The 17171-nt window shown below is 37.5% G+C and overlaps 1 protein-coding gene across 1 annotated transcript in view; it reads left to right on the top strand.

Moving 5' to 3' along the window:
- STK32B (serine/threonine kinase 32B) overlaps positions 1-17171 on the top strand; it is a 307808-nt gene that overhangs the window by 45911 nt on the left and 244726 nt on the right. Inside the window, exon 2 of the mRNA XM_051965055.1 lies at positions 14541-14596. Within this exon, the coding sequence (XP_051821015.1) occupies positions 14541-14596 (56 nt within the window). The remainder of the gene's footprint in view (positions 1-14540; positions 14597-17171) is intronic.

The raw sequence follows: 17171 nt of genomic DNA, 5'->3' as shown, positions 1-17171 counted from the left end.
TTTTTCTACCGCTTCACACCCAGCACAGAGTTTAAGATACAGCAGACACTCAATTTTTGCTCAGCTGGAATGTTTCCTTGGTACCCAAATAGAAAGTATTTTCTCTAAAAGATAACCAAATATTCATGCAATAGGCTATCTTTTTTATGGAGGGTCAACTATCCTCAAATCTTACCTAATCTAATCACGAGTAGAGATAATTAAGGGAAAAAAATATAAGAATGACTGAAACAGTAATTGGAAAAGAATAGTTATATTCATGAGTGAAGACTCATTAAACTTGGAGAATGAAAATCTCTGAAAGCAATTTATATGCAGAGACCCCAGATGCAAAGGCTAAAGAAGGTAATGCTCCCTCATTAGGACTGTAAAAGAACATCTTGGATGCTGCTTTTCATGTCTCCCTCTTTTATTCTTTCGAATTGTTCTGCCATCCATCTTCACTCTTCTGATCATATTAGTGTAGAATGATGGCATATTCCTATTTGGGATATCCTCAGACTTTAGAAACAGGCATTTGATTGTCTGAACATTATTTTCTAAAATGGCTACCACAATCTTGTCCATTGCTCGCTGGCATAAAATACAATAAAACAAACGGTGAGTGCCAATCTTAGTGCTGTGTGTGTGGCGGCGGCACCACCACTGCCATTGTTAAAAGCTGAAGCACAGAAACAAAAGTCTCATGGCTTGGTCAGAAAATGAGGAGTTCTGAGGTGCATCAAAGCAAAAATATGGTGAGATATGTGACAGTATTTCCATATGCAATCTCCAAAGTTACAAAGCTTTTTAAAAAACTAAATGAATGGGGAAATTAGAGAAAAAAAAGTATGAGGAATTAGAAAAAAAGGAAAGAAGGGAGGAAGAAGGGAGGGAGGGATGAATAAAGGAAAGAAGGAAGAAACGAAGGAAGAATTTTTCTTCCTCTGCTTTGACTGAATTATAGCCATATCCAATAGCAAACAACGACTTAAAACCTACACAATGAGCTCAATTCCCACAGAAATCTTTCATTCCATTTCTATGGTGGAAGTCATGGAGTAGAAGGGGCACAGGGCAGAGATAGCCACAGATTTTTCTTCTACATGGTATTTTCACGGGCTGCCCAACAGAAGGGGATACATCTGCTGCAGCATGAGCAGGGCTATCAATTCACCCCTGCATAGAGTGTGCACCAGGAGTATTAATGGGAACTACAGCAGACCTGGCAGCTGGATGTGGAATGGTTCCATCTCCCAAATGGAGCTTTGGCTGTTTGTGATGAAGCTGAGTCAGGATGCACAGCCTCATAAAGTTGGTCCTGGCAGAAGCAGTGAACCAGGTTGGGGAATACACTACTGCCCATCCATTCCCTTTTGGAGTCTTTCTCAACATGGCTGCTGCATTTTGTGTTTCTCTCCTTGTTTGCTCACTTAGGGCACAACTGTCTTGTGTTTCTTCTCCTTTTTCCTAGATTTTGGCATCTCAGGAGGAAGAGACCAGGTCATTTTTTTTTTTTTTTTTGTATTCTTCTTCTGTAGTATGTCAATTTAGTAGGTCTTCATGAAGAATTTGTGGAATGAATGGATGATATTATCTTTTCCCCTTCCCTCTTACTTGTTCTCTAAACAGAACATTTCCCTTCTGCCAAATTGGTTCATCCAGTCTCCCCAACATACTTCCTGATGTTTTCCCTTAGTGCCTCTGCTCAGGAATTGACTTGCCTGGAATGGCCTTCTAGCTGCCTCTCTACTCGATTTTGAGGTTCAGATCCCACCCCCGTCTTCTAGGAAACTTCATGTGATCCTTTCCGTCCCTCCATTGAGCTTTCATAGCACTTGGTGTCATTACATGATTGTCACCTGAAAACCATATATTAAGAGTGTCCATTTAATTTGTTCTTGTTGATTTTGTCAAGTATTTCCCATACATTTTAATCTTGTTCAGTCACCATGGAGAGTTGTAGGTCACGTTTGACTTGACTGAGTTTGACCCTTCTGTTCCAGATAACTGTTCAACATGACAAGTTGCATCCAAACTGCCTTCACAGGTAGAGAAAGTTCTTCAGCCCAGTGAAATTCCAGCTCTAGTCTCTGTCTCTCTCCAATCCCACACTGTTTGGTGGTGTTAATTGTCTTGCCCTGGGTATTGCAGCTATTTTAGGTTCTGGAGGATTGAGCCAGTCTTATGTACTATTGGTCCAATTATAGACAGTACTTATCCACCAATATTAAAATGTATAAAAACTGGACCTGGGTCTTTAAACAGATTTGGGGGGCAGGAACTTGCTTATATATTACATTAATTTCTAATCAAAAATAAGCATTTTCTTCAATTATTTATGAACATTATTCTGGGAAGGTTGCTCTATAGGTTCTATCAAAATAGTCTATGACAATGAATGTCAAGTCAATAAGTATTTATTAAGCTCCTACAGTGTATGTGACAGGAACTGTTCTTTATGCTCATTAAGTACCTGTGTGGAGGGAAATTATGCGTTCCTGTTGAAATTTTAGATTCCTGAAGTGAGTATACCCTTAAATATTGGTGGATTTGTGATTTTGTGAGTTCCCTGACTCTACTCACTGGTACTGACTGCAGTCCCTCTAGGTTTTCTCCTCATCCTGGAGAAGTCTTGTCTATTGCTGTAAAAGGATTTGTTCAATATGCAGGGGACGTTCTCTAGTTCTTTTACTATTTCATGGATGTCTTTGAAGAGCTCCAGTCACCTGTTTGCTATAACTTGCTTTTAAAAATTTTTTCTTATAGCTTTTTATTTACAAGATGTATGCATAGGTAATTATTCAGCATTGACCCTTGAAAAACCTTCTGTTCCAACTTTTCCCTTCCTTCCCCCCATCCCCTCCCATAGATGGCAGGTAGACCAATACATGTTAAAAATGTTAAAGTATATGTTAAATACAATATATGTATACATATCCATAAGTTATTCTGCTGCACAAGAAGAATCGGACTTTGAAATAAGGTAAAAATAACCTGAGAAGGAAATCAAAAATGCAAATGGAGAAAAATAGAGGGGGTAGAAATGCTACGTTGTGGTTCGTACTCATTTCCCATAGTTCTTTCACTGGATGTAGCTGATTCTCTTCATTATTGAACAAATGGAACTTATTTGCTTTATCTCATTGTTGAAGAGGGCCACGTTCATCACAATTGATCATCATATAGTATTGTTGAAATGTATAATGATCTCCTGATCCTGCTCATTTCACTCAGTATCAGTACATGTCAGTCTCTCCAGGTCTCTGTGAAATCATCCTGCTGGTCGTTTCTTACAGAACAATAATATTCCATAATATTCAGATACCACAACTTATTCAGCCATTCTCCAACTGATGGGCATCCATTCAATTTCCAGTTTCTAGCCACTATCAAAAGGGCTGCCACAAACATTTTTGCATATATGGTGTTAAGTGTGGGTCAATGCCTTGTTTCTGTTTTCCAGTTTTCCCAGCAGTTTTTGCCAAACAGTGAATCCTTATCCCTAAAGTTGGGGTTTTGGGGTTTGTCAAACACTAGATCATTCAAGTTATTGACTGTTTTGTCTTGTGAACCTAACCTATTCCACTGATCAACTAATCTATTTCTTAGCTAATACCAAATGGTTTTGGTGACTGCTGCTTTATAATATAGTTTTAGATCAGGTACAGCTAGGTCATCTTCATTTGATTTTTTTTTTTTATTAGTTCCCTTAAAATTCTTAACCTTTTGTTCTTCCAGATGAATTTTGTTATTATTTTTTCTAGGTCATTAAAATAGTTTTTTGGAAGTCTGATTGGTATACTACTAAATAAGTACTAAATAAGTAGATTAGTTTAGTATTGTTGTCTTTATTATATTTGCTCGACCTATTGAGAGCACTTAATCTTTTTCCAATTGGTTAGATCAGACTTTATTTGTGTGGAAAGTGTTTTATAGTTTTGCTCATATTGTTCCTGACTTTCCCTTGGCATGTAGATTCCCAAATATTTTATACTATCTGCAGCATAACTTACTTTTAACACTTTACCTTCACATCTCCTTTTTCAATCTTATACATCCCTATTACCTTTTATGCCACTTCTCATATGCAAGTCATAGTCAAGCTGCAGCTTATCTGGGCCCAATTAAACAATCAACAAGCATTTGTTAACCCTTTCTGTGTCAAGCATTTTTCTAGGGTCTGGGTGAGCAAAGGCAAGAGAGAAATAGCCCCTGCTTTCAAAGAGCTTAGAACATCAGGTATTATTCCAAAAGATCTTGGACCTAGAACTGGAAGGTAGGGCAGTGGCCATAGAATTCAACCCTCCCAAGTACTTTGTATTTATTTGGTTATATATTTAATTTACTTATCGGTATATATACTACATTTCCAATAGAATGTAAGTTCCTTAAGGGTGGGGACTATGTTCTTTTTTGTGGAGCTCAAAACCTGGCCCTAAATAAAGATTTGGTGAATTAAAATTTAATAGGAAACAACTTGGAATAATTGAAAACCTAAGTATTATGCAATCTACTCTTTTTATATTAAATTCTGGGACCAGTGCATTGTCCATCTCAGATATCTGTCCAAGATGTATTCTGTACTGAGGAATTAACTCAATGTGTTACTTATCCAACTCTATGCAATCCTTTAGAAAATTAACATTTCTCATTGACTAGTTTTTCCTTTTCCTGTGGGGTTTATAAGTAAGATCTCTTGCTTGACCTTGGATCTCATTTAGAAATCTCTGTAGTGTTCACTGGATTGCAAATCTTAAGAGTCTGAAGGCATGTCAATGATCATTATTTAATCCAAGTTGCAGATGAAAGAACTTCCTCTCCCAACATATCTGACAAATGGTCATCCAGCTTCTTGAAGATCTCAAATAATCAGGAACCCTTTGCTGTCTTTCCAGGTGGCCCATTCCACTTTTGAATAATTCTGTTTGTTAGGAAGTTTCTTCTGACTTTAAGAATAAAGTTGTTTTTCTTTTTTTAACAGTATCTACTTATTTTTCCTGTGCTCTGAGGTCAAAGGAAAAAAAAAAGTTTGATTCATTTCCACATGACACAACCCTTCAAATATTTGAAGATAGCTATCGTGTGCCCATGACTTTTCTGTGCTCCATTTCCAGAAATCAATATTCTTAAGAGCTGGACTAAAGAGACCTTACTCTTCTCTGTATATTTTTCAATTTATCAGCACTCTTAAATTGTGGCACACAGAATTGAACACAGTGTTCCAGATGAGGTCTAATGAAGGTAGAAAAATGAAGGGCTCTTCAGAAAGCCCATCAATTCCTTATTTTTGTTGATAATGTTTCCACCCAAGGTCACATTAATCTTTTTAATTGTTCTATAGCACTGCAGCTGATGAGCTGGTCGTTACTACAACCCTCAGCTCTTTCTCATACAAACTTTTGTGCAACAAAACCTCCCCCATGTACTTTGTGTGACATTGTAAACTTTGCTAGTAAGGATTACTTCATTCATTACATCTCCAGTGCCTAGAACATTACCTAAGTACTTAATAAATACTTGATTGATTGTGCTAATTCCCTGTCCTTAATTCAATCATCACAATGTCACAAAAAACAGAACATTAGGACAGCTTCTAAAAAGAATCCTTCTTTGTAGGAATTTATGGAGGACAGCCTTTTATGATGCTGATGAAAAATATTAACCGGCATGTGTCTCCCTATTCTATACCTCTCTTGATATTGATACACAAATGATTGCTGGACAAAGCTACCTTAGGGTCTTCATACATATGTGCAAGACATCTTATTGGAGGAGAGTCGAAATTGTGATTGCTTTTGTACAACCTTCTGATGGTAAGCTAGCTAGGCTGGTCTCCAACTGACATACCCATGATTGAACACCAGGTTTGTACTAGAAGTCTGTCTATGGTGGAAAGACCAGCCAGAAGTCTCATGTTCTGTTCTCATGGCTCTGCTCTTATATTTTCTTTGAGAATGCATCATTTCCTTCATACCTCAGTGAGGTATCAGGAGATACGCAAGGAATTAACTGCCATGATTAATATGATGTGATAAACTGAACTTTGCTTTTCATCTTTCAATTTGACGACATGTAGAAAAGGTCATGAGCAATTGGACGGAGCAACCTCAAGCTCAGCACCCAGTTAGAGGACTTATATGTATATTCTTGCTGGGACTTTAGTGATGAATGCTTGGCTGAAGCAATATTTGTGTAGAATGGTATACAGAATATATTATAGGGGCATTTAATATTACCAAGACAACAGTTCCAGACCAACCAAGGGTATAGAGATAATTGCTTATGTTTGATGTGTTAACAAATCAAGCATAAAATGATCTACATTGATATAATGGCTTGTTTATATTTGTTTAGCCAGGCTCTCTTCACGACTCATAAATAAGATACTTAGGTAGAGCTTGGGTATAGAATAGATAATTGCAGTCCATATTAAGTTAGCAACATGATTGTTTGTGTAAAACATAAGCAACAGATATTTCTTCGAAAATAATCTTCTCCCTCTTCTCCCTCCTTTTATTTCTGAAGGACACAGCACAGGAACTATTGAGCAAACTGTGAAAATTATTCTTCCCTAATCTTGTTCTATTTTTTTTTCTGAAAAAGAGGAAATTGTTTATTAGTTTTTTATACAGATTGTCCAATGAATGACTTCTTTTTCAGTCTCCCTAATCACATCTCCTTTACATCAAGATTCTTTTTTTGGAGTCAGTGTCAATCAATCAATTTGCATTTATTAAGCACTTACTATGTGCCAGGAACAAGCTCTGTGGCTATCACTCATGAAATCCATGATTTCTGAAGAATCACAATTGCAGATGACCAAGAAGGCAAGAAGGAAGTTCCTGGTGGATACAACAAGGCTGTAGCACATTGTCAACAATGGCCTATATGCAAGAAGTTGTGTGAGAAGCATTACTAAGAAAATATATCTAGAAAAGGCAATCTCATAAAGAGAGTGAAGTTTCATAGATAAGAGTATGGACATTTTGCTTGTACATAAAACCGTCAAAGGACCCACACAAGACTTCCAATGCATTGGACAAATGCATTATTAAGGGTATTTGTTGTTTTCATTTGTTCATTTTGTTAAGAGCATTATGTTCTGGAGAAGGAGCTAAATTAATGTCTAATTCAAATAAGTAGGAGCATTCACTTGGGTATTGGGGGAAGATTCCTACTTAGCTACATAGAACAATCTCAGATATCTAAGCTTCTAGTGCTAGGCAGTGAGGCTTTAAGGGTGTCCAGTAGGACAATTATGATCAGAGATTGTTCATTGATTGGTAGACTGAGGGGATTTGGTCACCAAGATGCTTACCATGGGGAACTCATGGCTAGTTGATACAATCTATTATTACAGGCATCCTCAAACTTTTAAAATTGGGGGCCAGTTCACTGTCCCTCAGACTGTTGGAGGGCCGGACTATGGTAAAAACAAAAACTATGGACAAATTCCTATGCACACTGCATGTATATTATTTTGAAGTGAAGAAACAAAATGGGAACAAATACAATATTTAAAATGAAGTAAAGTTAAATCAGCAAACTTACCAGTATTTCAATGGGAACTATGGGCCTGCTTTTGGCTAATGAGATGGTCAATGTCTGGTTCCATATTTGTCACTGCTAGTTGTAACAAGTGATGCAAGTGTGCATCCATTAGTCTTGATATGGTTGGAGATTTCAAATGTTTCATCCTAGAAAAAATCTGTTCACAGACGTAAGTGCTGCCAAAGATGGTTGCCATTTTGAGTGCATGGTTCCTGAGATGAGGATATGTCTCAGAGGGGAGAGATGCATAGAAATTATGAAGGCTGCTTGACTTGAATGCATCTTTCAGAGAGTCACAATTCTGCAGTTTAGCCAGTTCCATTTGGTAAATTGTATCCACATTTTCAATGTCAATAGAAAATGGGTTATGGAAAAGCTGTATGTCCTGTTCATGGAGATGAAACTCTTTAAATCTAAACTGAAACACTTTTTGCAATTTTTCCAGTGAATCCACACATGTTTGCAATCAGCGGTTTTTCTGCTAACAGATTTTGAGTTGTGGGGAGATGGAAGAAGTTTTCCTCTTTCACTTGTTTGATGAGGAGGCCTAATTTTACTTCAAATGCTTTGACATGTGATTGCATATCACAGATGAGCTACCCCATTCCTTGAAGTTGCCTACTGAAATTGTTGAGTAGCTCTGTTACATCTGTAACGCCATGCTAGAAGCACCATCAGTTGTCACGCTATCTAGTTTAGCCCAGTCCAGCTCCAAACTATTCATAGTTTGGCAAACCTTTTCATAGATATCCTCTCCTGTAGTTGTTCCTTTGATGCTTTGCAGTGCAGCAAGCTCTTCTATGACTTCAAAATAATCATTCGTCCCATGAATAAAACTTAGAAGTTGTGCAGAATCACAAACATCATTGCTTTCATCGAGTGCCAAGGAAAAATATGAAATTTTTTTTTTATGGAGTTTTGCAAATGCTGATGCAGATTGTCTTCCATTTCTTCAATCCTCCGTGTAATTGTAGGTCCTGAAAGACTCACTGTACTAAATAAATTGGCCTTCTCTGGACACATCTCTTTGGAAACAGAAAGAAGACATTCTTTAACAAATTCTCCTTCCACGAATGGTCTGCCAGTGTGTGCTATTAGCTTGGCAACTTGAAAACTTGCTCGCAGTGATGACATATTTAGCTGCTTCTGCTTCACAAAAAGTATTTTGCTGAGTTGTCAATGTATTTATCAGTTTTAATATTTTATTTTTTCTCCCTTCTCCAACAAAACAATCATATTTATCTTTATGTTGAGTTTCATAGTGTCAATGCAAATTATATTCTTTGCACACAGACACTATATTCTGGCATATCAGATATACAGCTCTTTCCTTTTACTGCATGAAAAAGTCATCATAAGTCCACTGTTCTTTGAATATCCTACACTCCGAGTCAATTTTTCTTTTTCTTGACATCATTATTTCCAAGGGATTACAAATTGCTATTAGTAAAATACCAATATATATACAGCGCTACAAAAACAATATACCAGCAATAACTTTGCCCACACAGAGACAAACAGACTGCAATGCCCAACTTCCTCCAAGCTGCCTCTGTGCTGTGATGCCTCTGTTTCCCGCACTCTGTCTCCCGCTCTTCACGCTCCCGCTTCCGACCTTCACTGCTGCAGTGAATTCCCCCTGCAGCGGCCGTGACATGCGCAGCATGCACTGTACATCCCCCGTGCCTGTCTGGTATGATGGCTGCCATTACTGTACAAGGCCGCTGGTCGTCACTTCTCCATCTTCTGCATCTCTCTCCCTTCCCCACATCACACCCCCTGGCCTGGGAACTCACCTGGGTATCGCCTTACACTCTGTCTCTGCCACCTCAGCCCAGTGCTGGAAGTGTGTGTTGCTAACGGGAGTTTAGGTCGAACATCACTTCTGGTCTGATTTTGCCATAACCCCATGGGCCGCATAAACGTCCTCAGTGGGCCACATCTGGCTGCAGGCCATAGTTTATTACATTCTGTATGATGTGGACTTTCATAGTGATGATTTCATGTATCTCTCAAAGTATTCTTTGGAATTGTAGAATCTTTGAATTCCTAAACATCTTAAAGAGCATCTAGTTAAGTCTTCTATTATACTGATGAGGAAACAGAATAGGGAAGTGACTTCCTTTAGTCTATAACAAACCTGGAACTAAAAAATGTAACTTGTGGTTATCTACTTCTTTATTTTACTACCCTGTAACAAATTCCTGTGTATTGTTTCCATATTTCCTTTTAATTTATTATAATTCAAACATGCAAATACACATATGGATACATATATACAAAAATCCAGTGATTCAAAGCAGACATTTTTAAGATGATTTTTTAAGATGATATTTTAAGTATTATCTAAAATATTCTCCTATCTTTTGATATTTGAGAGTTCTATGTGAACTACCTAAGTATTTGAAGGAATAATTCAAATTTGCATCTTTTCAGTGAAATATTGTATAGACCTTTTTAACTTCATAAAAGTTCATTTTTTTTCAATGCCAAACAAAACTTTTTTTTTAATAATTCTGAAGGAATTCGGCATTGTCTCAGATATTTATACTTACAGATGAGGTTGTTTGTATTTCCACTGATATTTATAGAGATATGTAATGATATTTATTAAGTCAATAAAAGTTTGAAATTTATCTTGTCACAGAATCCATGACAACATGTTTTTGAAGGAGTTAAATTAGTTCCTAAAAGAGAAAGTTTCAATTTTTCTAAAGTACTATCAGATTCTGAAATCAAAAACTAGTTGAAATTTTGGAAAACATTCTTCTTTGGGGCAATAAGTCACTCTATGAGTATATACACTTTCTTGTGTTTTGTTGATCTTATTAGTAAGAATATTCTATCTATTCATATTAGAAGCTACTTTAATTTCTACATGTACTATTCTTGTCTTTTTAACTCCAGTACCAAACAGGATGTGTTTGTCACATGTGTTAGGTGCTTAGTAAACATTTGTTTTTAAAAAATAATTTGCACAGTCTCATTGGCTTTATCTTTTGCTTTGAAGTTATCAAATTCAATTCTGCCAAGATATAGTCTTAGAAGGACTTATTATAGATACTTATTCAGTCTCTACAACATTCAAGGGCTCATTTCACCTTTAGGATGATCCTATAATATGTATCTAATCTATCCCTGAAATTGCAATATTGAAGCAAATGATAATCTCAGAGGGGAAGACGCCAGCATCTAGGGAGATCCCAGCAAGTCTTCTATAGAAAGAGGTATTTGAATTGCATTTTGAACAAAGTTGGAAAGGCCAGGGTGATATGGGAAAACATTTTATGTATGGGGGACAACTCATCAGTTGAGGAACACGATGAAAGGAGATAGTTTCTTGTGCAAGGACTGAGTATTGCTGAATTGTATGATGCTTGGAAGGAGGTAGGCAGGCTCCTGATGAATATCCATCAAGAAGCAGTAGAAGAGAGCAATGTCTTGAAAGCACCAAAAGGAGTGAGGATACAGGAGAGTTATAGTAATCCACAAGATCAAAGGCTGCCGAGAGTTTAAAAAGGACTAGGACTGAAGAATTACCATTAGATTGGGCAATTAAGAAATCATTGGTAAGTTTGCAGAGAACCATTTCAATTAAATGATGAGATCAGAAGCAATTTTGCAGAGATTTAGCAGATAGAGGCTTTGAGTATAGATGGCTTTATGGCTTTATTTTTGAGTAATTCAATATATGATAGCTTATATAACTGCTAGATTTACATTACAAACACTGTTATGTACTGAAGATGTAAGATAAATATAAAGACATTTCTTGCCCTCGAGGAGCTTACATTCCACTTGCAGAAAAAGAACAAATGCAGTCTGCCATTCAAATCTCCCCCCTAGAAATTTAACCTTTATCCTAGTCATGTTTTGACATGGATCTCTCCGTTCCATCCAAGCAACTCTCCTAATTTTCACTCTTACTATGCTTATTTCAAGTCTAGGCCTTGCTCATGGGGCTCACATAGTGCTTTGCCCATAGCAGTTTCTCCTCTCCTGATTGGTGGTTACCTTCCTGGCCCCTCCATTTTGGGAAGGATTCCCATCATGCTCCATGCCCGGACTCTGTGGATCTCTCCTTCTCCCTTTCTGTTTTGCCAACCTGGAGAAACGTCTTCCCTGAGGTCTTCTTCTCCTGGCTGGTGTTCCCCTTCCTGGTATCACACGCTGGAAGGATCTCAGTCATACCCTAAGTCATCCCTTCCTGTACACCTTCACTGGATTCCTTCTTTTCTTCATCTGCCTCCTTTCCCTTTCTCTCCTTTCCTCTTCCCAACTTCTAGCTCGCCTTCATGCGTTGTCTTCCTCCTTAGAATGTAACCTCCTTGAGAGGAGGGGCTGTGCTGCCTACTTACATTTGTCTTCCTGGTGCCTAACAGAATTTGTGGCACATATTTAACAAACATTTCATCTATCTAAAAATGTCCCCTCTCTCTTAATACATGAATATTGTATTGAATAGAAAGCAATTTATTTGAAGATGATGATGAAGTTATTAAAGGTTTTGAGTAATTAGAGTCCAGAGATAAAAGCTATACAATTTTTGTTGCCAACAGTACTTAAGTATAACCTAAAATTAAAAATAACCTCCAATTATGCCCTTGAACAGAAGTGTAAAGAGGAAAGCTGTTCCAGATGGCAGCTCCTCAAATGCCTTTCTCACTGTGTGTATCTCACTGTGATGAATGTTTAAGAGGAAAAAAAAAAAAAACTTCTGAATTTCTTTCCATGACAAGGAGTTCACCCAGTGAGTGCAGAAGACAGGCTTTTCTAAGTAAATATTTTAGCAGGCCCGAGTTGGAACCCCCTGGGGTGTGGGGGTGCCCTCTTTGAGCATACTTAGCTTCCATTTGGGCTTCTGAACACAATCTATATTGGGGCTGAAGGTTCAAAATAAGTTTGACTTATAGGCCAAAATATCAACTCCATCTGTAAAGTCTTTCATGATCTCATTGAAACCCACCTTTCTAGTCTTCTATCAGTTACTTCTCTACAGCACTAGCCTCCCACCAGCACTGAACTGTTATTTCCTCTCTCCCTGGTTTCTCATAGGGCATTTGACCTATAACTAGGTCACTGGAAACAAATCTAGTCCAAGTATGGGTGAAAAGGGGGGATGTTCATCATGTCTCCTCTCTTGATCTCTGCCAGCTTCTATCTCTCAGGACTTCTTCCTTTCCCTTTAAACCTCTAGAGAAGGGCACAGATGGTAGACTGGTACAGGGATTGCGAGCTACAGAGAAGGGAAGGGAAACTAACATCTGTTAAGTGCTTACTATGTACCAGACTTGGCACTACACACTTTATAAATTATTTCATTTGATATTTTGTTTCTGCGGGATAAATGCTATTATTCTCATTTTACAGATAAGGAAGTTGAGGCAATGTTTGTGTGACTTGCCCAGTATCCCATAGCTAGTAACTATCTGAGGCTGGATTGGAACTCAGATTTTCTTGACTTCAGCCCCAGTGCCCTATCCCTTGCATCACCTCACTGCCAACATGGATGGCAGCTCCTGGAATAAGATGCCAGCTCTTTTCAGCATAGTTAAAGGCTACACAATCCTCCCACTTGCCTGTAGTGTGATTGCTCATCTCATTTCAGAAACCTCTTCTTCCTCCAATGCTAATGCTCAGCTCCAGCTCTTCTCAAAACTTCTGCCAATCCCTCCAGCTAAGAGTGTTCTCTACTTTCTGGGCTTTATAATAGACAAATGGACTCCCGTAACCTTTAATAAATAGCATATGCAGAGCTCATCATTGTGATGAATTGTTGACAGAAGAAGGTAATGTTGTTGGGAAGTTTTTGCTCAAGGATTGGATGCTAAGGGGACATCCTCCAGTTGGAGAATGGTTGAATAAATTAAGGTATTTGAAAATAATGGAATAGTCTTGTGCTGTCAGAAATGATGGAGGAGACATTTAGAGAAACCTGGAAAGAACTCCTGAAAAGGGAAGTGAGTAGAACCAGGACAATGATTTATAAAATGACCACAACGGGAAAGTGGAAAGCAACTTTAAATCTTTTTGTGGTGATGCAGTCACATCTGATACTTCATGACCCCCTTTGGGATTTTCTTGGTAGAGATACTGGAGTGCTTTGCCATTTCCTTCTTCAGCTCATTTTACAGATTAGGAACTGAGGCAAGCAGGGTTCTATGACTTTCCCAAGGTCATACAGATGGTAAGTGCCTGAGGCCAGATTTGAATGCAGAAAGATGTTTTCCTAATTCCCAGCCCAATGCTCTAGCCATCTAGCTGCCCACTGATAAAGTCAGTGAGTAACAATGACTCCAATGGATCAGTGATGATTCGTGCTTTTCATTTTCTGACACAGAGATAATAAAGTAGAATTTCAGGGTGAGATGTATATTTTTGAATATGGCCAATGTGGGGATTTGTTTTGTTCCATAATGGTTATTGCTGTAAGTTATTTTTTTTTTTAATTTTGAGAGGAGAATTTGGAGGGGATGGTGAGCAAAAGAACCTAATGACAGGAATGTCACAAACAGCACCAAAGCAACAGTTATTATGTTACATTTACTATACATTTTAAGCTAAATTGGAGAAATTTGTCCTTTCATATACTCTCTTCTTTCTGTTCTTTGTATTTGAAAAGACTGATATTTGTTGCCATTTGTCAAGTATAGAATAGCAAAAAAAAAAATGTTTCTGTTCTTTTTCTAGAAAACCTGAAACTTTGGAATGTGTATTTTGATTTGGAGATGGTTAGAAATAGTTTTATTCTCATACTTCTGAGGTTAAATTACCAAGTATATGAGTTGAAGAGAAACGATAATACACTGGAAGTGCCTTAGCAATGAGACCACTAAGTATAAACTAGACATTTTAAAAAATGAGCTTATTTTGCTGTTGAGTCCAATGCCAGTTAGGAGATGCTATTTAGAGTGAATGCCATTAAGTGTTGGAGATAAGGAAGTTGGATCAGCCAAATTCTGACAATTCTGATATGTAATTTCATTTTTTTCTGTCTTCTCTTGCAGTTAATTTCGACCATTTTCAAATATTGCGGGCCATTGGCAAGGGGAGCTTTGGAAAGGTAAGAAGAATGGATTTTTGTGGCAATTCAACCAAATGGCCCATTGGGCTGCAGTCATAGGCATTTGTGGGCGTTGACTGATGTGGTCTGAGAATTTTCCACTAGACAAAGGGAGCTGATTTTGCTGTTTTGGATCAGAAAGGCAGATCTGAATGGCTTCCTCTGGATGCTGTATAACTTTGTTCCCACAATTAAATTACTGCAGCAGGATTGGGTAAAAGTGGATTCTTTATGTGATAATTTGAGCTTGCTAATGGAATTTCTTCCATAAAGGACTAAACACAGAAAAGGAAAAAAAAAAGCAAAAACAACTCAAGCAATCATCAGACAAAAAGAAGCATGTAAAATCTGGCTTTGTATGAATCAGCTTATTTGGAAAACTAAGATCTGGGATCTCTGTTCTCCAGTGAAATTCAAGAAGAATTACAGGGGGAAGACAATGGTGGAGATAGAAGGGAATCATCATAATTAAAGATGGAAATGCTGGTATTTTGTCCCTAAGGGTTCCACCCCAAAATTCAGCATCTATAGTACATTGAGAATTGTTAGACATTTGGGGAAGCTCAAACTCAATTCAATTTTAATTCAGCATCCACTTATTGTACAAAGTTTACAACAAAAAGCCTATCTTCTAGCCTCAGGGAGCCTTCATGGAGCTTACCATTTAGCCAGCTCTCTTGCTCCTTGCTAAGAATTTTTTCTTATAGAATGAAAGTATGGGTCCTTATGGAATGAAATGAATGCAATCTAAGGAAGTGGATAAAACAGCTCAACCACTTTTCAATTGTGTGCATTTGAATAGAATGCCAGATTTTTTTTTTCTGATTTAAAAAACCCTCATGATGCTCAAATATTTATTTAGTTATAAATAGAACTAAAATCATAAAACTGATATATAGCAGGGCCCTCACCTTCAGTAATGAATAGCAATTTAAAACCATGTGTCAACACTGAATAGTGAGTGAATTTCACGTTTTGTCCTTGGGAATACCTAAAGCACAAGCAGAATCATCTAATTGCATGATCTATACATGAATCAGCGTGTGATGGTCATTGGGGAAAGCTTCTGAACTTGGACTTAGGAAACCTGGGCTGATGTACTGGTTCTGAAACGTGCTACTACTAGACTTTCAATCAACTCACATAAGTTGTTTCAGAGTCTCAGTTTATTCCTCTTTGAAGTTGGTATAATCATTCTTGCAGTATTTATCTTATCAAATTGTGAAGAAAATGCTTTGTAAACTGCTAAAATCCATGGTAATGTGAATTGTTATTGTTTAATCAAGGGAAAAATACTGAAATACTATGTAAATTCTAAAACATTAGATCTGGAGGGACTTTGTTCAGCTCCTTACCCAATGTGGGAACCTTCTCTATGGTTTCTCAATCAAACTGCTTCCTGTGAGCATGGAGTCCAGTATTTCACAATGTAGTCTTGTCTGTTTCTCATCCCAACATATTTCTTCCTCATTCCTCCCATTATCATTCTGAAAGGAATGATAAAATTATTTTTATCTATTTAAATTTTGCACTCTGTGAAAATTCATGTGTAAATCAATGACATGTATTATGTCATTTGCCAGATCCATTATTTGTTTTTCAGCCACTTCAGAGATGTAGCCATTTTTCCCCCCTTTTTTCTTTGGTCCATGAGCTTATCCATGTAGGGAGTTCCTCTTCCTATTGATCCAAAATTGTTTTTTGGTAAAGAGATAGAGTCTTAGAGAGCTGTCTGGGATCCCTGAAAATTTAAATGGATTTCCCAGGATTATCCATCCAGTTTATGCTGTGAGGGGAATAGGAAGAAGGGTACACATTTTTGTATCACACCTATTACATGCCAGATACCATGTTAAGTTCTTTACAAATATCATCCCACTTGATAATAAACACAATGTGACCCCAGCTTTTCCCAAGTCCAAATCTCACTTGGTAGCTACTATGTCAGGTTATCTTTCTTGTCGGCCAGATAGCATACCAAAAAAATCACCCTCCTCTGTGAGGAGCTATTACTACTGATTTATATAAAGAATTCCTATTTTTCTTTCTAAAACATCATTTGTTACAGGGCGGATCATAAAAAGCATTCTAAAAATGATATGTTTAAGATGAACTCAATCAACAGAATGTTATTGAGTATACATGAAGTACTACAATTTCTTCCACCAGTGACTGTAATGATAGTCTTCCCCCAGTAGGATAAACTGCCTTCCTTCTCAGAATTTTACTCCTAAAGTTCTTTTTTTAAATTTATAGACTCTTTGATCATTTCTATCATCAAACAAATGAGGCTGCTTGAGATGATCTCGCAGAGTTCTAAGAAATTAACACAAGGAATAGGGAATTATTTGTGAAATCAATTTGATGGCCACATATGAGCTGTGTTTTATAACATTTGACGGTATTCCTACCTGTCATGTTTCGTTGTAGGGAGCAGCAGCATTGAGAGTATCTGATTCCTCCTTGACAGCAATACAGTCAGTACTTTAATTAGCCAAAAGATGCCATGGTCAGCAGGCACTGGCTTGCTGTCAGAAGGAAGCTGCAGGGAAGTCAGCCCCTTTGTACAATATCT

This window comes from Antechinus flavipes, chromosome 6 (genome assembly GCF_016432865.1).
Source record: "Antechinus flavipes isolate AdamAnt ecotype Samford, QLD, Australia chromosome 6, AdamAnt_v2, whole genome shotgun sequence".
In the NCBI taxonomy this organism is placed as follows: Eukaryota; Metazoa; Chordata; class Mammalia; order Dasyuromorphia; family Dasyuridae; genus Antechinus; species Antechinus flavipes.
This window is presented reverse-complemented; position numbering and strand designations above follow the sequence as displayed.